Source organism: Tenrec ecaudatus, chromosome 7, assembly GCF_050624435.1.
Source record: "Tenrec ecaudatus isolate mTenEca1 chromosome 7, mTenEca1.hap1, whole genome shotgun sequence".
In the NCBI taxonomy this organism is placed as follows: domain Eukaryota; kingdom Metazoa; phylum Chordata; class Mammalia; order Afrosoricida; family Tenrecidae; genus Tenrec; species Tenrec ecaudatus.
The window spans coordinates 132,411,268-132,432,310 of record NC_134536.1 but is presented as its reverse complement, the minus strand read 5'-3'; the positions used below and the strand labels follow the sequence as shown (position 1 = coordinate 132,432,310).

The 21,043-nt window shown below is 50.5% G+C and overlaps 1 protein-coding gene across 5 annotated transcripts in view; it reads left to right on the top strand.

The window, feature by feature from the left end:
- DAAM2 (dishevelled associated activator of morphogenesis 2) overlaps positions 1–21,043 on the top strand; it is a 137,167-nt gene that overhangs the window by 91,127 nt on the left and 24,997 nt on the right. For 4 of the 5 annotated variants that reach the window (XM_075555157.1, XM_075555156.1, XM_075555154.1 and 1 more), the window contains exons 6-14: positions 1,724–2,057; positions 3,023–3,133; positions 4,648–4,751; positions 6,049–6,115; positions 7,355–7,472; positions 9,463–9,601; positions 13,794–13,852; positions 13,985–14,169; positions 14,749–15,048. In XM_075555157.1, coding sequence (XP_075411272.1) covers positions 1,724–2,057; positions 3,023–3,133; positions 4,648–4,751; positions 6,049–6,115; positions 7,355–7,472; positions 9,463–9,601; positions 13,794–13,852; positions 13,985–14,169; positions 14,749–15,048 — 1,417 coding nt within the window. The remainder of the gene's footprint in view (positions 1–1,723; positions 2,058–3,022; positions 3,134–4,647; positions 4,752–6,048; positions 6,116–7,354; positions 7,473–9,462; positions 9,602–13,793; positions 13,853–13,984; positions 14,170–14,748; positions 15,049–21,043) is intronic. The other variant, XM_075555155.1, reaches the window with a different exon arrangement.

Below are 21,043 nucleotides of genomic sequence, written 5' to 3'. Positions count from 1 at the left end.
GTGAGTTTGAAGTGGAGTTCTTTCCTAAGAGAGCCAGTTTTCAATATATGTACTAGCTATCCACTGGTTTGGGGGGTCTGTGTGTGAGTGCGTTCTGGCTTGCCCTGGAAAACAACTTCAGGGCGAATGAGAACTTCCTGTCCCTCTATGCTTTACTCTCCAGGGTGGGGTACTGATCTGGCAATGGGGACAGGGTGCAGAGACGGTCAGGAAGACTAGGGGTGATGTCACACCTCTGACTTCCTGCTTCTCGCAGCCCCTCGTGTGTAAAGATGAGCCTGGCCACACTCACAGTGAGTAACCGAGTGAGTGTATGTGTGTGTACACGAATACCCTGGCCACACAGGGTGAATCACTTGGGCATGTTGGCCCAGTCTGCTGACTAACCCATTCATCTGGGCACACTCACCCACACTCACTCATTTTGAAGGTGGCCGGGCTCACCGCCCCCTCTATGCCTGTTTTACCCTCCGTTCATAAAATTCTGTTCACAAGATTGACGCACAGAGGCTGTGAAAATGTTGCAGAATAATAATAATCAAGTGTGTAACAGAAGGAAATGAAAACCAAAACAAAAAGGTCCAGATTTGTGAGTTTCTCTTTTTATTTTAATAAGCCTGCTTGTACAGCATGGCAATACACACAGAGATCCTTTTTCATGAGTTTTTATATATTCCCACGTGGCTTTTATGACGATTTCTCTGGGTCATTAATTATTTTACTAAATTAAAGGCTCTAAACCTTTGCGAGTGAGAGAGAGAAAGGAGTGAGAGAGAGAAACAGACAGAGATGGATGGCTGCAGTACCCGGGTGCCAACGATGGACCACTTAGCAGAGTAATGGTTTTACATAATAAAATAAAATGGATAGGCTTTGAAAAATAAACCCATTACATTATTTAAAATATAGAATTTGTGAGATAGCAATAAATGTGCCTCGCTATGCCGTAAGCAGCCCGAGCTAGCAGCGGATAAGTAACCACCACCATTTTGACATACTGAGGACTTAAATGAGATTTTGAGGTCCCAGCAACAGCCAACATCTGATATGAAAATTATTGTGGCGTCCTTGGGTGCTAAGAGGTACAGGCTCACCTAATACCACTAGCCCTGACTGCCCGCACTGATCGTGAAAGAGAAGCGCTTAGTCATCGCAGGGAGAGTAACAAACAGGAAAAGTGTGATTTTTCTTTTCCCCCTCCAAGTTCATGGCCCCCCGAGTGCCATCCCTTCAGGGGGGCTGAGACTCTAGAATCCACCCACACACCAAGTGATTTTTAGATGCTTTCTACTGACCTTCAAGATCGTTCTCTGAACCAACAGCTTCTCAGACTTGGTCCCTTGACTCAGCCCCTCCAATGGGCTCTCCATCTGGAAGACCTTCTCATGATCTGCCTGTCATCCTCTTCATTCTTAGCCTGCATGGAGATGAGTCTTCAGGATTCCTGGAGATGAAATTAGGTCTAACAGCCGTCCTAATGGCTACGGGCATCTTCTTGACATAGACACCACATACAAACCAGATGTATGCTCGTCTCCCATGAGGGGGGAGAGGATGGATTTCCGTGCTTGAGATGAAATGTCTGAATGAACCTAGCGGCTACCAGGGGTAGGACGGAGTGTGCAGTGGTACGCAGATGATGGGGGTCACTCTTGGCAGAAAGGAGCTGGTATCGTATGCGGATGCCAGGCATTGTATGTATCTTTTTTTTGCTAATGGGCAGGTTTGTGACCCGCTTCATCGAGCTGGAGGGCTTGACCTGTCTGCTGAATTTCCTCCGGAGCATGGACCACGCCACCTGTGAGAGCCGCGTCCATACCTCGCTCATTGGCTGCATCAAGGCCCTGATGAACAACTCCCAGGGCCGGGCGCATGTTCTGGCGCAGCCCGAGGCCATCAGCACCATCGCCCAGAGCCTGCGCACAGAGAACAGCAAGACCAAGGTGGCCGTTCTGGAGATCCTGGGCGCCGTGTGCCTCGTGCCCGGCGGCCACAAGAAGGTACTACGGGCCATGCTGCACTACCAGGTGTACGCGGCCGAGCGGACGCGCTTCCAGGTGAGGAGCCTGGTGGGGGGCAGGGGTCCCGATTGGGGGTGAGGCAGATGTGGGGGGTTACCATCCCGGGGGTGAGGGCTGAGGATTCTTGTGACAGAGACTTGAGGGGATGGAGAGGTAACGTGGGCTGCAAGGGGGGCTGTTGGCTCAAAATGACAGGAAGAATACTGGGACCCAGAGGGGTCCCACGAGAAGACATGAGGGGTCCTTCTGAGTTGCAACCCTCAATGAAAGTTAGGCTGGACAAAGGGTCCTGGGGCTCCCCATGAGACTGTGATGTTGATCTGCTTTCTCTTGGGGCTTCTACATGGTGCCCGGCATCTAGCTTATGATAGGACCTCACTTAAGAATTGTTGAATTGGAAGCAATTGCTGGGGTCAAGGGGAGACCCTGTGGCCACATCAGTGCCCACTATGGGAATCAGGACCAGTCCTGGGAATGTAGGCCAATGGCATGCCATCCTGTTTATTGACCCTGCAGTAGAAAAGCACCAGTGAGCCAGACAGGACATATGAGCTTCAAGTGTCTTAGTGCCCGCCCCCCCCTGCAAATACTCTGTAGAAATGAATTGCCATCACCAAGTCTTTGGCTTATTTGCCAGCATGGACTATGTGTTCATTCTGCCATCAAACAAGGTTGAGCACCTGCTTGGTGCAGAAAGGGGACCCCTGGCTCTTTGCAGAAGAAGCAAAGGGGCCGAAAGGTGGTGTGCAAGGATCAAAGGTGTGGGTGGAGTGGAGAAGGGCTAAGTCGGTACCAAGACTGGAGGGGAGGGAGACAAAGAGCTCTTCTTGACAGAGGTGTGTTTTAGAGGCAGTCCCAGAGGAGCTAGGGATACATGAAAGAAGAGAGAGAAAATGGGTGGGCCACTGTCGGGAGTTTGAATGAGAGGAACAAGGACTCAGAGGCTAGGCTTGCCATATTCCAGGCTGGCTTTTCCTTATCTGCCTGACCTTTCCCTCCAGACACTACTGAATGAGCTGGACCGAAGTTTGGGGCGATACCGGGAAGAAGTGAACCTGAAAACAGCCATCATGTCCTTTATCAATGCTGTCCTCAATGCTGGAGCTGGGGAGGTGAGGTCCCTGGCTCTTGGCTCTTGCTGTCCCCTGGCACCTTGGGTCTGGGGCAGGTAGAGTGGGTGAGTGCTTCCTGGTGGGAGTAGTGGAGGGAGGGGGCAAGGCAATGGGTTGGTGTGGCTGTCACTGCCATCATCTTCTGATTACCATTATAACCACAGGACACCTTCACTTGGGACATGATGTCAGCCAGGCCTGGCCTGCATAGATCCCAGAGCCTAACTAATCTGTAAGGAACCTGCTTGGGATAGTGGTTACAAATTGGGCTGTGATCCACAAGGTCTGCAGTTCAAATCCACTAGCCTCTCCATCAGAGAGAGATGTTGCCATAAGCAATTACAGTCTCAGAAACTCACAGGGGCAGGTCTATTCTGTTCCTATAAGGTCACTATGTGTTGGCATTGACTCAGTAGTGGTGAGTTCTGTCTTTTGTTTGTTTGTTTGAGCCAACCCGTGGCTCTAGAAAGTTGTGGCAAGGAGTAATTCTGTGGGGGAGGGGTGTCTTCACCAGCAAGCACTCGTGGGGAGTTTCCTGCAGAGGTGGCACCATGCATCATATGTGCCACAGACAGAGAACATAGACGATCACCGAGCTTGGATGTGGCTGGTGGCCCAGGTGGTGGGGTTATTTACAGCAGGAGAGCAAGCACTTGGTTCCTCTGTCTTGGGCTCTATTGGTCTGATGCTGGATTGGCTCCTAGACTGGCTCTTCCAGTACAGGAGTGTGGCTTCTATTTTTCCATCTGGTGGGGTCTCAGTGGGGTCCTCAGGTGATAGAACATCGTGGCCTTAGAAGAAGATCTTGAAGGGCCAAGGAATGCACCAATTCTAAGGTCATCAGACCCCCTCCAGTTCAGGCCGACCACTGAAGGCGAGAAGGAACAGATCTCTCCATACCCCTCTGGTCTGCCAGCACATCTGTGTGCACCCGGTCCCATTGGATTGGGTTAAATGAGGATGAATCTGTCTTTAAGATGACACCATCACTCTTACCAGAGCCAGTTATTTACAGTTGACATCATCTCTCTCTCATTGACATCATCCCTCTCTCATTGACATCATCTCTCTCTCATTGACATCTATAACTCCCCAGGTCATTGTTACGAATATCACCCCTCTAGGTAAGTCACCCCATTGTTCCCATATCACAGATGAGAAAACCCAAAGCTCCTTAAGATCACAAGACTCTTAAAGAGCAGAGCAGGGATGTCAAGCAAGATAGGTCAGGTTCCAAAGCTTGTCTTCTCTCTGCTGAGAGCAAAGAGAAAACCGAGAAGGGAGTTGAAGGAAATGGGGCAGGAGACCCTAAAGAAGCTGGGCAGTGGGCTTGCTCTAGGGGAACATCACAGTCGGTCAAAGGAGGCCTCCTCCAGCCCTTTCTCAGAGCGCTGGGACCTGATAGAGCAACAAGTAAGTTTGCTGCAGGAGATGCAAGCCCGTGGACCGGGGTGAGGCGCCTGAGAAGGGGGGTCTCTGAATTAGCTGGTGAGTCTTCCCTTGGTGACCCCCAGGATAATCTGGAGTTCCGCCTCCATCTACGGTATGAGTTCCTGATGCTGGGGATACAGCCCGTGATCGACAAACTCCGGCAACACGAGAATGCCATCCTGGACAAGTAAGGACCAAGACACCCACCCCTACTGCAAACCCGTGGGCAGGTGTGCGATGGTCAAGACCTTTGCTAAGGCCAGCCTTCCCACAGGAGCCAGCAGAGCTGCTGAATCTGCTTTCTCTTTGTGTGGGAAGGTGGACCGCTCTCCCACCACCTTGTCCTACCTCTTACCTATGCCTCTTACTGTCCTCTTGACTGGCCTCCTTGCCTCCTGTCTGATCTTACAGACAAATAGGCCCAGTAGTACACAACCACAGATGGACTGAGCCATCGGGGCCTTTGAAACCACATGGTGTGCTCATTGGTTTTCTGAGCGGATGGTGCGGGCCACTCCTGATGGCTGCGATTGCAGCCCAGGAAGCCTCAGCTTCCGCATTGTGCTCTGCCAGCAAAGCGATGGCCGCCAAAACACGCGCTGCAGCGGGGCTTGTTGGCTGGAGGGCACCATTCCCTTCCTCTGTGTGATCAGTGAGCTCCCTCTGGTTCTGTCCATCAGTACAAGCAATTTTATTACATGGAGTCTTAAGGGGCAGAAGATGGAGCTCTTTGGGGTTGAGTCAAGGGGGGTGGGGTGGGGTTGAGGAGGCTAGAAAAGAGGACCCATGAGCTCTATGTACTGACCTGGGGACAGCATGACCACACTGGGGAAGATAGATATAGGTTAGTGGTTCTCTACTCGGGATATTTTTAACCCCCTGGGGACATTTGACCAAAGACCTACATTGGTTCTCCCAACTGGAGCTGAGGGGGAGGTGCTGCTGTTGACTTCTAGTAGCTAGAGTCTAGGGACGCTGATGAATATCCTGCAGCGAGCGAGACAGTCCCATCATGACCGACAAGTTGAGCGATGTTCTCACCCCGAAATATTCATCGTTTCAAAATTGAGAAACTCTGATCTAAGATGAAGGGGTCCCGGGTCGGCCTCTCTGACCAAGGGGCCCAGGGTTCTACGGAGGCAGAGTGTTGGCCTCCAGGCAGATGGTTTCTTCCTGGCTCTGCCTTGGAGCAGGAGGATTTGGGAAGGCTGCGTGCATGATTCAGCCACGTTGGCTTCTCCTCGTCTTTGGTCCTACAGCTCCTTTTCCCTCACTCCCGGGGCCAGGGCCCTGCTGTGAGAAAACGTGAATGCTCATAGTTGAGTGGATTTCCGCCTCTGTGGGATGCCTTTGGGACAAGATCAAATTGGAGAAGAAGAAGGGGGTCCTTCATCTGAATGAAACATTCAGAGATAGTCAGGGGGTGGGCGCCGGGTGTTACTGACTCTAATGTCCCCTTTCTCTTTCCCACCTCTCCTGTCTAGGCATTTGGACTTCTTTGAGATGGTCCGGAATGAGGATGACCTGGAGCTAGCCAGGAGGTTTGACATGGTGAGGAGTCTGGTGGGGAAGGGAAGGGGGTTCCTGGTTTGGTGGGCCCAGCGTTGGTGGGTTCCAGGGAGGGCGTCTCTCTGGATCGGGGGTCCTCAAACTTTTTAAACAGGGGGCCAGTTCACTGTTCCTCAAACCCGTTGGAGGGCCAGACTATAGTATTTTTTTAAAAAAAAAAAACTATGAACAAGTTCCTGTGCACACTGCACATATCTTATTTTGAAGTAAAAAAAAGGGGGGTGACATCTAGCGGGCCAGATAAATGTCCTCAGTGTCAGTGGGCTGCATGTGGCCCACGGGCCATAGTTTGGGGACCCCTGCTCTGGATCATGCTAGTTCTGGTGGACCTTTTCTCCCCCCTTGGGTATTATCCGGGGGGCTTTATTGGGTGGATTTCTGTACCTTTAACATCTTCCTCCCATGAAAGGAGATTGCAGTCCCAAGAGCAAGAGAACCAGTGCTTTTCTGAGATCAGTGACAAATGCCTCTCCTGAGCTGGCTTCCCATCCTTTCCTGGGTCACCTTCCACCATTGCTAACCCACCTTCAAAACCACAAAAACCAACATCCCTGCTGCCGCAAAATTATGTGGCAAGATCCCTCCCCAAATAACCGCCCCCCTTTTTGCGTAGCACTTCATAGTCACCAACCCCCGTCCATCGTGTTAGGATGAACACCCCACGTTTATCGATGAGATTCAGTATCTTGTTTATTATCGCACGAGTAGACCAGAGGATCGGGGGTATCAACTCATGTGTCTGGACCTCAAGGGAAGTGAACTTTCCACCTGTGTCCCTTCTGCTTTGAGCCATCTATGCACCTGCGTCCTTCCCTTCCTTGGGATCAGTCGTTCTAGGCCAAAGGCAATTCCACTCCACTCCCCCACCCCCAAGGCCATTTGCCGCTATCTGGAGTGTTTGGGGTTGACATACCTTGGTGGAGGGTGTTGCTATCGGTGAGCAGAGGTGTTGCTGAATAAACGACAATGCACAGGGCAGTTTCATAACAAAGACTTATCCGGTCGCAAATGCCAAGAGCGTCACGATTAAATATGTACTCAACATATTTCCCTCCCCTGTGCTCAGTCTCTTTCTTTCTGTGCCTGGCACAGAAGCAGAGGAAGGAAAGTTCTCCTAGGATGTGAGGCTCTGTAGATGGGAGTAGGGTCGTCTCTCCCTAATCCCTTCCTCCATTCCCTTCCCTGCTCCTTAGTAACCGCCTCCTCTCTCTGCTCCTCCAGGTGCACATTGATACCAAGAGTGCATCCCAGATGTTTGAGTTGATTCACAAGAAGCTGAAGTACACTGAGGCCTATCCCTGCCTGCTCTCGGTCCTGCACCACTGCCTGCAAATGCCCTGTGAGTCCCCTGCCCTCCTGACTTCTCAACTAGGTCACCAAGCTCTGGCCTTCAGGATGGGCGGAGACAAGGCTAACAGGCCTTACTGACTGGTGGGTCAGCCTGCCTATGTCCTGGATAGACACACGCTTGGGAGACCAGTCCACAGGACTGGGTGCCTTGTGGTTCCCTCCCTTCTTCAGACATTTCCCCCCCACTAACAAGCGAAGCCACCCTGGAGGTCAACACCATGGAATGACTTCTGCTGTCACCCATAGGAAGAGCTGGAGCCTTGGCCTTGAGCACCTTTGACATCCCAGGCCAACCAGCAGAAGTGTGACTAGGCTTTTTCAGGATCAAACAGCTCCTTCCGTTATCAGCTCAAGACAAGGGTGCGGTTTCGCCTCTTGGGAAGTTCTACAGAGGAAAATCTGTGTTGCGGGGGTAGCACCGATGTGGAATGAACATGCTTTTTGAAATGTCTCAGCTCCTCCTCCATCTACTCCTTCTTGCTGACTCCCCACCCCACCTTCTTTATCCCTGCTTCTCCATCCAAATACCAAACATCAGCAACTACAGGACCAGGAGGCTAAGTTCTTAAGACCCAGGTAGACACAGTGACTAATAAATGATATAAAACTGCTACTAGCCACCCCACTGGCATTTCAGCTGTTCCTAAGTATGGTCCATGGTAATGGTCAACCCAAAAGATGCTGATGGTGGAGTTGATCATCATGGGGAGGATGGCAAGAAACACAATGGATTGGGTGCTGAGTCAGGGGGAGGCATGACACAAGGTCTTTTATCACCTCATTTCTGAACCTAAAATGACCTAAGGGGTGTGTGTTATGATTGTTTCCATTTTACAGGGCATGAGCCTGAAGCTGAGAGCATTATTTTCTCTATGGTGGGGGATTTGTATTCCTTCCCTCTTGGGGCTTGGGGTGGAACTTGTTTTGTCTCTGTAAACCAGTGACCCGCCTTCACCCTGTTTTCTGGGCGAGCAACAAATGGAAAAATGTCACTTTCCAACCCTTGGATTGAGGGGAGTGGTGGAACAGAATCTAGATATGTAATGAGGATGAAAAAGCTATCAATTCTCCAAAACTCGGCCCAGGGGGTCTGCCTGGAAGATGGAGAATATCCCTAGGGACCCTGATTTCGGCCCCCAGGGGTTCCCCTTGCCTGGTGTTCCGTGGGTGCCATGTGAATGGGTCCTTTCAGTTTGCCCCTTCATGGGGTTCTGTGGACATGACCTTCCTCTGAGAAGCCATTCTGGTTCGGCATTGATGTCCAAGTCCCCACGCGTGACCTCCCTTACTGCTCAGCGGACACAGTGCTATTGGGACACAGACAGAAAAGTGGAGATTTGGGGTTCTCATCTGAAAGCAGTGCTCACCCCCAGCTAGACTGGGACCCTGCGAAATGAGACCTATCACGTGGTGCTTTGCCTTCATAGGTCAAGGTCACCTTCCCGAGGAGCATGGCCTGGGTTCCATCCATCCCTTCCCTAGCCCAGGCTGAGGTTATTTTTCCCATCTAGCTCTTTAGAACCACAGCATTGCCAGACCTCACTTTGCCCCCCCCCCCCAACCCTCCGCCAGGCTTCCTTCTTTCCCTTCAGAGCAGATTTGCTTTCCTAACGATGCTTTCATCGATTCCGTTTTTGAGGTAATGGATAAATCAATTTGTATTCTCAGGACACAGCTGTCTAGAGTCCACACAGGATGGGAAAGGAGCCAAAAAGCATTTCTGGGAGTAGGACAATTTGTAGGAAGGGCTGATTCATTGATTAGCAGATCTGTTGCAGATCATCAAGAGATGGCTGGATTTGTGAATCATCATCAGCCACAACTAGGCTGTCTGTTCCATCAGAGGGGGAAGGGGGTGAGGGGGTGGCTCAGGGTGGAGACGGGCACCCCTCAGCGATCCGGGCCCCAACAGTGGTCTAGGTCCAGGCTTCCAGGGGGCCCTAGGACGCAGTAAAGAAATGACCTCTGTCGACCCTCAGACACACGGAATGGTGGCAACTTCCAGCAGTGGCAGCTCCTGGATCGTATCATCCAGCAGATGGTCCTCCAGGATGAGAGGGGCATGGACCCAGACCTGGCTCCACTGGAGAACTTCAACGTCAAGAACATCGTCAACATGTGAGCGCTGGCCAGCCTTCACCCTGACTTCCTCCCTGCTTCCCCATCTCCTTCCCACACCGAATCTCACCAGTGAAACCTCAGCTCTCTGCTTCAGATCAGACCAGCAGTCTGAGATGGATTCTACCCGTGACAGCGCTGGCTTTTCCTTGGCTGGTTTTGGGAGAGGTTTTTCTTTTAAGATGCCTCCAAGTAGACGCAACACTCTAACTCTCTCGTTAACAGCTGAGCTCACTAACCATGTGTTCCACCCAAACCAGCATCTCCTCTCTCAACCAGGCAGTAGGTGCAAATGGGTTTTGTGCAGTACTGGCCCCTCACTATCTGTGAGTGACAGACGATGAGTGACAGACATGCTATTTGAGTTGGCTCTCTAGTGGGGCAGCCAGTAGTCACAGGTGGCTATGGAGCGTTTAACCGATGCCTAATTTGAGTGAGGAACGGATTTTTTCATTTTAATCTGTATACATTTAAATAGTCGCATGCTCTGGGGCGAATGAATACCACATGGGATAGTACAGGTTAAAGGGTGTGTAACTAACTCTCAATAATGCTTCCAGGGACTGAATACAGGGGAGATTTGAATGCATTAGATCAGACCAGGATAGACCCGCAACTATGGCCAATGGATGTAAAGGGCTTCCCCAGCTGGTTTCATTGTGGTCCATGGTGTGTGTGTGTGTGTGTGTGTGTAAAGGATTGTTAAGAACAAATGAACAAACAACAAAATGCCTCAAAGACTATGTGATCTCTAAAATGTAAACTATTCACTCTCTGATCCCTTACAGAAATTCTGCCAACCACGGACCATGAGGCTGTTGGACAAAGCATGTCAGAGCCAAAGACTTTGGCTTGTCATCTTTTTCTGACACTGGGTGTAGGGAACAGAGAGAGAGAGAGAGAAATTTAAAAGCACATCCGTTAATAATAAGACCTTACATTAACACCCGATTTTTAAAATGTAAGTCTTCCCTTAACTTTCAGGATGCATCTGAGCCAACTCTCCTTAAGGAGGTAAATTGGCTCTAAATGATTCATTATTTTGCTTGCTAAAGCCAAGTAGAAAATTATTACTGAGCTTTCCTGCACCTGTTTTCATTCGCGCCATTATTGCTGATCTAGTTAAAGACCTAACTGGTATGTTTCCACAAGGACAGTCAATGAAGCAATCAAATCGGGGCTTTCTTCATGTTTCTTACCATTCCTTTCGGTTTTTAATGGGGAATTTTTGCTCCTGCCCAAGGGCGAAGACTCCCCAGGCTCCATGGTTTTTTCCCTTCCTTTTTGAGGAATAGAAGTTGGAAGATCACTTTCAACTGTCAACACGGTCTCAGATTTAAGAAGGACGAATCCCAGATGTGAATCAACATGGTAGACATGTTGTAGCCTTAAATGGCTATCCTCCTCCCCCAGCTGGGACTGGGGAAGCTACAGTGGATAGGGGAGTGTGTGTGTGTGTGTGTGTGTGTGTGTGTGTGAGAGAGAGAGAGAGAGAGAGAGAGAGAGAGAGAGATGATTAGCTTCTTTTCTCTGTTCTTAACCACTTCCTCTCCCACTAGCGAACTCGTTTCTGGGGAGGCAGCCTGGGGGAGGAAAGAGAAAGGGGACACGTCTTCCTTGATAGGGTCACATAGTCACAGGCTTGCACTCACCCTCTGGTCTGGCACGTGTGGGAACACACATGACTGCATTCCTGGGGCCTGCAGAGATTCCCTTCTGGGTGCCTCTCTCTACAAACCTCAGACCACTGTCATGTAAGCTGTGTGTGTTTCTTTCTTTCTTTTGCTTTTCCCCCCAATTTTTTTATTGGAGTTTGGGTGAAAGATCGCAAAGCAAATTCATTTTCCATTCAACAATCCCCACATCTTTTGTTTCATGACCTTGGCTGTGACGCCCTAAATGTAGCCACCCTCTGCCCACTTCCCCTTCGTTCTTCCCTGCTTTCTGACCTTGGTTTTTGGGCAAATGCTGATGAGGAGTTCATTCATCCCTGTGAATCCAAGTCACGATCGCTTGGTTGGCCTGTCTATTGTTTGGCTAAAAGTCGCTTCCTGGGTGGAGAGGATGGAAGCTCCAGGCCTGAAGGGTCTAAGGGTCATAGATTTGGGGGTTCCTGTCACATCAGTAAGTCTGGTCTTTTTAAAAAAATAAATTTGAATTCTATTCATAATCTCTCTATGACCCCCCTCAGAATAGTCAGCAGTGGTAGCGGGGCACCATCTAGCTCTTCCAGTCTCAGAGTGGTAGAGGCTGTGGTACATTAGTCCTTAGGATGAATTAGCTCCTTGCATCTTATTTTTCCTTCACTCTGCTCTGCTCCAGACAAGGAGAGACCTATAGTTCCATCTCAGATGGCCTCTTGCATTCTCTTACTACCCTCATCACTATTCACCCAAGTAGAATGTAGAACACTGTCTTTGCCCCTAAAAATGCTTCTAAGCCCCAACAGCTGTGAGTCATTCCCTCAGGTGTTTGGCTATGGCTAAGAAGTTTTCAGATTTTTCTCTCCCAGTATGTGGTACAATGTGCCTGGATATATTTGCAGCACATATGTATGTAGAAATAGTCTCTGTCTAGTTTTTGTTTTGCTTTGTTTATTTCATCAGCTGACTGATTCCATCCCCGCAATCCCTTCTCACCCCGACCAGACCAGTCAGCTCCTGAATCACTGATGACACAGTATGCACTGATTGACAATGGTCATGGTCTCCGTTTTCTCCCAGGGAGACCTCTTAGGACTTAAAATAGTGTAAAGTCAATTCCTCCACAAGGCTTATGACATCTGGCGTGTTGGAGGCCCTCATGCGATCTCTTATTTTAATAGCTTCTCTGACTGCTGGCAAATGCGAGCACACCTATCAATTCTTCACCCTCTGGATTTATCCGGCCCCACGGTAGACCAAGTCCCCCATGGCTCCCTCCCAAGGTTGGGCCAGATGGGTGAAAATGTAATGGGTGGATCTAAAGAGGGCCCTTCACCAGCATTGGTGAGGTTGGCAATGACTCTCTCCAAAGAATTATGTTCCCCAAACAATGCTCTCCATGTTGTAGCCCACCAAGAGATCCTTGATCAACTGGGAGGCTCAGAGTCAGTCTTGGGTCTAACTCTTCAAAGAGAAACTCATTATTGAGACGTCACTTGGGGGTTGTCCATCTTGTTTATACCTTGGTTTGGAAAAGAAAGCTTATTTTTAATACCCGATTATTCATTCTCTGCATGAATGTTTCCAATATCTTTCCTCTTTAGCCTCTAGACACCCATCCTGTGTTTTGGGGTGTGGGGCAATTTCTTTTTCTCTAACACAGTGGTCCTCAATCTTCCTTATGCCGTGTCCCTTTCGTACAGTTCCTCGTGCTGTGGTGACCCCGTATGTGCAGGTGGGCGGACCCATCTGGGGACGGATAGAGGAGTGGTGTCTCGGTTCCTAAGACCATCGGAAATAGGGTCTTAGGCGACCCCTGTGAAAGGGCCGTTCAACCCCCAGGTTGAGAACCGCTGCTCGAACACGTAGGTCTTTGCAGGAGGTGGAAATGGGGACCATGGTAAGATGAGTAGTTTTCTCTTTGCAGCAAACACCGATTGTTACAAAGGGGTAGAAGTCACTATCACAAAGGGGAGCCTGAGAGTTAGTCCAAGTTCTGCAGCGGAATTCATTTGATACTGGATGTTTTTCAGTGCCTGGTCTCTGAGTCCTTACTGTGTCATAGAGGAGATGGATCAGGATATCGAAGGGTTCATTTAGGGAGCCCTGATGGTATGGTCGGTTATGCCTTGGGCTGTTAGCTGTCAAGTTAGCAGTTTGAAACCACTATCTGCTTCTCAGGGAAAAGATGAAGCGCTCTATGCCCATTAAGATTTACGGTCTTGGAAACCCACAGGGGCGGTTCTCCAGAATCCTACAGGGTCACTCTCAGTTGGAATGAACGTGATGGCGACGAGGTTGCCTTTTTTTTTTTTTTTTAAGTTTGAAGGGTTCTTTGAGTTCCCTTACGAGACATGTTTAATGAGAACCAGGCAGAGATGGAGGCCTGGGGAGACACGGAGTTACAGAAAACAAACTGAAACCTGGCAGCCAGCATGCAGGTGTGGCTAGACAGATTAGAGATCCGAGTATCCACTTGGAGGAAAGGGACATAAAATGTCTTGTGGGAGAATCATCCGTCACTTTGGCCCCTCCTCCTCTGTCCCCAGGCTCATCAATGAAAATGAAGTGAAACAATGGCGAGATCAAGCTGAGAAGTTCCGGAAAGGTGAGGGGTTCTGCCGGAGCCTGCTGCACGCCCTTTCAGCCCAGAGCCCCGTATCCTCCCACGGAACTGAATCCACGCACAGCCTACTCTTACGCTGTCTTCCCGTCTCCTCCCCACTCCCCTCTGTCCCAGATCACATGGAGCTGATGAGCCGCCTGGAGAGGAAGGAGCGAGAGTGCGAGACGAAGACGCTGGAGAAGGAAGAGATGATGCGAACCCTGAACAAGATGAAGGACAAGCTGGCCCGCGAGTCCCAGGAGCTTCGGCAGGCTCGGGGACAAGTGGCAGAGCTGGTAGCCCAACTCAGTGAAATCTCAGTACGCGGGCACCCTTTCCCCCTTCTAGCTGCGGAGCTGAGGCCATGGACTTCTGGGCAGAGCGAGCCATGCCATGTGTGGGGAGGGGCCCAGGAACCTAGAGTATGGGAGAAAAGAGGAGAGAGACTTCAGGCCAAGAGGAGGGGGACCCCTGAGGCTATAGGGCTGGCTGTGTACCCCAGCCATCTAGCTGGCATCTCTGTGTGAATATGAAAGTATGATGTTCCTTATTCTGGGTAACGCTGTCCAAGGAGGCATGGGGGTGGGGGGGCGAGGGTGGGGGGAACTGGCTTTCAGTTCATTGTCCTCATGGAGCCGGCAGCTTACCTCGTATGTAACCTGCTGTTCCATGGTGATGATGGGCCAGTGGGGTGGTGTGTGTTTGAAGGTATGTGTGTCTGCCTGTGGTTCTGTCTGCATGGGTGACTTAGGTGCTGGGGACAGGCACTAAAGGTGGGTGGGAGGCGACAGCAGGTTTGGGGATGGAGCATGAATGGGAATTAAGAGTAGGGAATAGAATCGTGCTGAGGGATATGAACAACATCCTTACTGATGGCTTTGTCCTTTGTCTCCTCACAGACAGGCCCTGTAGCCTCCCTGCCTCACCCCGGGGGCCCCCTCGCCTTATCTTCCTTGATGACAACCAATGACCTGCCTCCACCCCCACCCCCTCTACCTTTTCCCTGTTGCCCTCCACCACCACCGCCACCCCTTCCACCTGGTGGGCCTCCCACTCCCCCAGGTGCCCCACCTTGCTTCAGCATGGGCTTGCCCCTCCCTCCAGACCACTTCCCTAGTAGCGATCCCCCACTCAGGAAGAAGCATGTTCCTCAGCCCTCCCACCCGCTGAAGTCCTTCAACTGGGTCAAGCTGAATGAGGTGAGTGGCCAGGAGGGGGCCATTGGGTCCATTCTCCTACCGCCCATAGCCACCCATCCATGCTGCAAAAATCACTGTTTGTAGATCACCATTCTTCTTTCCTCCTTTGGTGGAGGGCCAAGGTGAGCACAGTGGCTACAGAAGATGGGGCATACCAGGCAGCTAGCCGTCTCCTCTCAGGGGCAACATCAGCACTGAGAGGAGGTACTTGGTGCCTGGGAACGCTGGCACTAGCAAAGCCACCTACAAATGGAATGTGTGTGTGCGCGGCAATGCTGCCTGGTGCTGCGCCACCTTCACAGCTGCTGTCGTAGGTGAGCCCATCATCGCGGCAGCCACCGTGTGAGCCCACCTGGTCCGGGGTCTTCCTCTTTTTCACTGCCCTTCTTTCTCAAGCACGATGCCCTTTCCCCAGGACGGCTCTCTCTCCTGATAACATGTCCAAAATACGTGAGATGAAACCTCTCTGTCCTGCTTCTAAGGAGTGTTCTGGATATACTTCTTCCAAGATAGATTTGTTTGTACATCTGGAAGGCCGTGGTGCATGTTCAGTATTCTTTGCCAGCACTGTAATTCAAAGGCATCTGTTCTTCGGTCTTCCTTATTCAATGTCCAACTTTCAAATGCCTATGAGGTGATTAACAATACCGTCGGTTGGATCAGGCACAGCTTCGTCCCCAAAGCAACAGTCTTGGTTTTCAACACTTTAAAGAGGCGTGTGCAGCAGATGTAGCCAATGCACTGTGTCCTTTGGTCCCTTGACTGCCGCTTCCATTAGCATCGAGTGTGCGTCCAAGCAACATGAATGCCTGGACAACGTCCATCTTCTCTCTGTTCATCATGATGTCACCTACTGGTCTGGTCATGGGGATTTTTTTAAACATCAAGTTGTAGTCCATATTAAAGGCTGCAATCTTTGATCTTCATCAATAAGTGCATCAGTTCTGCTCACTTTCAGAAAGCAGGGTTGTTTCAACTGCATTTCACAGGTTGTTAGTAAGCTTTCCCCCAATCCTGATGCCACACTCTTCTTCATACACTCTTGTTTCTCTGATTGATTATTTGCTCAGCATACAGGTTGGATTAGCATGGCGAGAGGATAAAACCTCAACGCGCATCTTTTCCGATTTTAAACGGCGGCCTTCTCCCTTGTTCCATTCACCTCTTGACCCACGTCCAAATTCCGCAGGAGCATAATTGAATGTTCTGGAGTTCCCATTCTTCTCAAGGCTGTCCATAGTTGGTTATGGTCCACAGAGTTTAACACCTTGGCATCAACACAAGCAAACATATTTCTGGTATTCTCTGTTTTCAGCCAAGATCCATCTGACATCAGCAATGATATCCCTTGTTCCATAACCTCTTCTGAACCTGGCCTGATTCCTGGTAGCTCTCTATCGATGTGCTGCTGCAACCATTGTTCAGTGACCTCCAGCAAACTTTACTCGCATGTGCTATCAATTTGGGCACCCTGTTGGGTCACCTTTCTTTGAAATGGGCACAGATAGGGGTATTTTCCAATCAGTTGGCCTGGTAGCTGTCTTCCACATTTCTTGGCATAGACGAGTGAGTGATTCCAGTGCTTTTATCGGGTTGTTGAAACATTTCAACTGTTATTCCGTCGATTCCTGGAGTTTTCTTTTTGGCTCATGCCTTCAGTGTAGCTTGGACTTCTTCCTTCAATATTATTGGTGCTTGATCATCTGTTACCTTTCAAATCGCTGAATGTCAACCAGTTCTTTTTGGTCCAACAACTCTGTCTAGCCTGCCCATCTGCTTCCGAGGCTTGCTGGATAGCTCATTATTTTGCCCATCGTATCTTTCGATATTGAAACTCAGGCTTGAAGTTTTTCTTCATTTATTTCAGGTTAAGATATGCTGAAGGCGAGTGAAGTGTAAAATAGACTCCAGAGCAGGGATTATGGATCCCTGGAAATTCAAGATCAAGATCAGGGTCAAGTTGAGGGAGAAAATGGAACATATGGGAGAACTTGTGCTGCGGTCTAGATATGGTAAAACTATAAAAACAAAAACAAAAAACAAACAAGCAAGGTTATGTGTACAAAGGATGAAAGGGATGAGGTCATATCAAGAATAGCCAGGTCAGCATGCTGAGCCCCAGACTCCCTGCAATGGAGAATCCGGTGCATGGCCATGAAATAGCTATGCCACTCACTCTAGAACCCCTCCCTGGGGGAAGGTACACAGCACTGGTTACATACCCTAGAGCAGCAGTGGCAGGGCCTCATGGTTTTTACACAATAATATCCAGTGCTGGGTCCAAGTGTGGACGATGACTCCTCTCCTAGACTCTCAGGGGCAGAGTAGAGATTCCCTGGGTCTCATTAGAACCTAGTCATTGAAGACGAGTCCCAGCCGTATCCAAACTGTTTATCTCAGTTCTGTAAGTTCACAAGTACTGTTAGGAGGACCAGGAGTCCCTGGGGCGTGTGTGTGTGTGTGTGTGTGTGTGTGTGTGTGTGTTCACAGCTCAAGTCCACCCAGGGGTGCCAACCTCCACAAGGTCACAGCCATTGAAAACCCTATGGGGGTTCACTCGTTGGCAACTGGTTTGGATGTTTTATTTTGACCCTGAGCCAGAAACAGGGCTTGCTGGCTACCACTAGCCCAACCCACACCATACTCTAACACCAGTTCTGCAGACAGTAACTGGGAGCTGGGACTCCTGAATCCACTGTGGTCCTGTTATATAGGCCTGTTAGCCTGACTCCTATAGAATCCCTCAGTGCATCAGCCTGTGTTAAAGCTTAAGCTGATGTGGAAACTCTGGGAGGAGCAGACTGAGGGTTTTCAGGTGAAGTAGGCGGTCAGGCTTTTGTTAACAAGGTTGTCCCAGCAGCTGACAAGCTAGTGTAAGGTCAGCTGTATGTACAGGCCTTTGCCAGGAGCCATAATGTATAATAATCAAAAGCGAGACACCACGTTCTCTAGAAGAGGTTGACCAGGATCCCCCTGAGTTGACCCCCCAGTCCATGTGTGAGCTCCGTATGTTTTTTGAATGGCTGGTTATCAAAAGCACATCTCCAGGCCTTTCTTCCTAGACACCAAGGTTGAACAGTCAGCCGTTCAATTAGCAGCTGAGCACTGATCACTTGTGCCCCCAGGAACATCCTAAACCAATGGTTTCGAGTAGATTCCAACTCATAGTGACCCAACAAAGGAGAATATCCCCTGTGGGCTTCTGAGACTATAAATCTTTACAGGAGCCTAAAGCCTCACCTTTCTCCTGCACTGTGCCTGGTAGTTTCCACCTGATGACCTTGAAGTTAGTAACCCAACAATTAACCACCTATTCTACCAGGGTCCCTTCCAGGGACATCAGGGGCTGACAAAGAGGTGGAGAACTGGGGCTTAAAGCCAGTTCATTCATAGTCTCCTGGACCCTTGATGACATGATGACATCTCCAATTTGAGTTATTAAGGCTACAAAGTCACCTGTTAACAGCATCTTGACCAAGATCGTTAAGGTCTGTAACAGCCACACCACACACCCATGCCCAGTGGAGGCTTCCCTGTAATCCAGAAAAGGAGCAGAGAGACCGAGTGCCTAGGAGCAGGCGAACAGCTAGCTGGGCAGGCAACCAGGAGTCCATGGCCTGTGCAGAAAGGTTCATGATTCCCGGTCGTTGGGTTTAGAACTCGTTGGAAGTCTGATCAGACACGCCAACGTGCAGAGAAGGAAGACAAGGAAACTAAGATGTTGGCAGCATGTTCATCATCTGGAGACTCATGCTTCAGGGGATCCTGTTAACAATGACGCTGCTATAAATCTCCCAGGGCTCAGAGATATGCTGAAGCTTGACTGAAAGGGGCAGGCTGCATGGACTGGGCACTGGGGAGCTTTGGGATGGGCTGCAGACATTTCTTGACAGGTGGGCTTCGGGAGCAGTGGTGCAGAGTAGGGAGCAGTTTTCGGGACCATCCTGTAGCCCAAACCTGCCTTTCCTCTCTTTTTCTGATACATTTGTGTTGCGATGTGGGTGGAAGGTTATAGAGCAAATGGATTTTCCATTCCACAATTCACACACTTTAATCAATGGCCTTGACCCTCATCCCCGCCCTGGAAATGACCCTCTTTCTCACTTCCTTGTGTGTTTCTCACCTGGACTTGTCCTTCCTGCTTCCAGGCCTAAAGTATTAGGGGAGCAAACGGCTTGCCTGCTACCTGAAATGTCTAGGTCCCATGGGGGTTAGAGGCCACTGAGAGGTACTTCAGAAGGTACCTGGTGAGCTACTTGCAGGAAGTCGTGTGTTGGAAGTCCCATGAGACACATAGTCCCACCCTGGCACACAGGGGAGTGGTACCATGAATTGCCATGGACTGGACATCAGCTGGGTGCTGGTTAAACTTCACATGTGACCAAGGCCATGGTACTGAATCACTCGTTGGGCAGACTCCTGGTCTGTAAACAAAGGCCATCATCGTTTCCATCGCATGGGACTGTCAGGAGCTTTCATGGACTGAATGGGTAACGACTTTCATGGGTGAAGAACGTGGCCCGGTGGCTTGAAAGGCTTACTAAAACTAGAGTCACTATTATAGTGATACCCCCATGGCGTGTCTTAAACACACCCTCCTACTCAACCAACTCTGTGAGTATGAGCATCCCTGAGCCTCAGTTTCCTTTATGTGAAACGGGACGAGAGCGGTGTCACTCCAGTTGCCCGCAGTCCCGCTGTGGGACAGAGCTAGGGGTGCGATCTACTCCGGAATTGCTCTGTGAGAGCAGCATAGCGAGGCGTGCCTTTGAGCACATTTCCCTGGCGCGGGAAGGATGCCCGTGGAAGAAAAGAAGGTGCAGGAATCCAGGGCAGACTCGATGGGCCTTGGGCAGAGTGCTGTAAAAATGAAATCCAAGGATTATTAGACAAGGTGAGCACCTCCGGGAGACCTGGTCAGATTGAGGATGTGGAGAAGAGTAGAAATTGATGTCTCTCTGGCTCTCGATCTCTGTTACTGCTCCACAAAGACCTCAGGTCCTTCTGGTACAGGGAGAGCGTAGTAGAGGGAGGGGGGCATGAAGAGTCAAGATCAGAAGGCCACTCTTTCTCTTCCCAGCCTTTTGCATCTCATTCTGGCCTCCTGCGCTTTATTTACCTCAATGGCCTTCAAATCCTCCCTCTCCCTGCTCCCAATTCTGGATTCAGCTAGGAAGTGAGGTGGAGTTTCCCTTCAGTGCAGAGTGTAGCCCCGGCCTTCCGCAGTCCACCCTTGTTTTCCTCATGGCCCCTCAGTGCTCTCCTGGAGTGCGCTCCCTGCCCAACTTCCCTCTGCCTCCCAGGGCTTCTCCACAAGCCGCCTGGTCATCTGTCCCACGCAGGCTCCGCTGTGTGTCCACATGCACACACACTCACACCCACACACGCACTAGCTAGTCCTGCCATGAGAAGGATCCATCGGTGTTAGCTTTGGCCCGCTGCCTGTATTCCTTGCTGCCTGGAGCGTCCCAGCCTCACATTCCCCAAGCGGGTCCCTGGCCTTCGGAAGGCCACAAGAATGTTCCTCCCCCACCCCACCCCCACCCCTCTGGCCTCACCCTCCCTTTCCAGAGTTTAAGAAAATAAAAGTGAGTGAAAGGTATGTTTCTCCCTCTGAGTCCTGCAGATGGGGGAGCTGTCAAAAGAGGAGGGAGCAGGAAGCAGGTTCTTTGGCTGCCCACCCCCCTTCCCCGGCAGCCATAGGGGAACAACAAAGCGAGGGGTTCCATGAGGACCCCTGGAGAGAGGGCTGGGGGGCACACTGGGAGGGGCTCTGCTCTCTGTGCTCTGAGGATGTCACTCCCCTCCTCACCACCCACGGCCCAGTCACCTTAAGCTCTCTAAGCCATCCCCTGGCTGTGCAATCCGGACTGCAGCTGTCCACGCCAACCCATCGGGACCCCACGCGATGGCGTGGAACAGGCCCGCGGGCTTTCAAGGCTATGAGGTTGAAGGAAGTAGACTATCACATCGTTCTTCCCTGGAGGAGATGTTG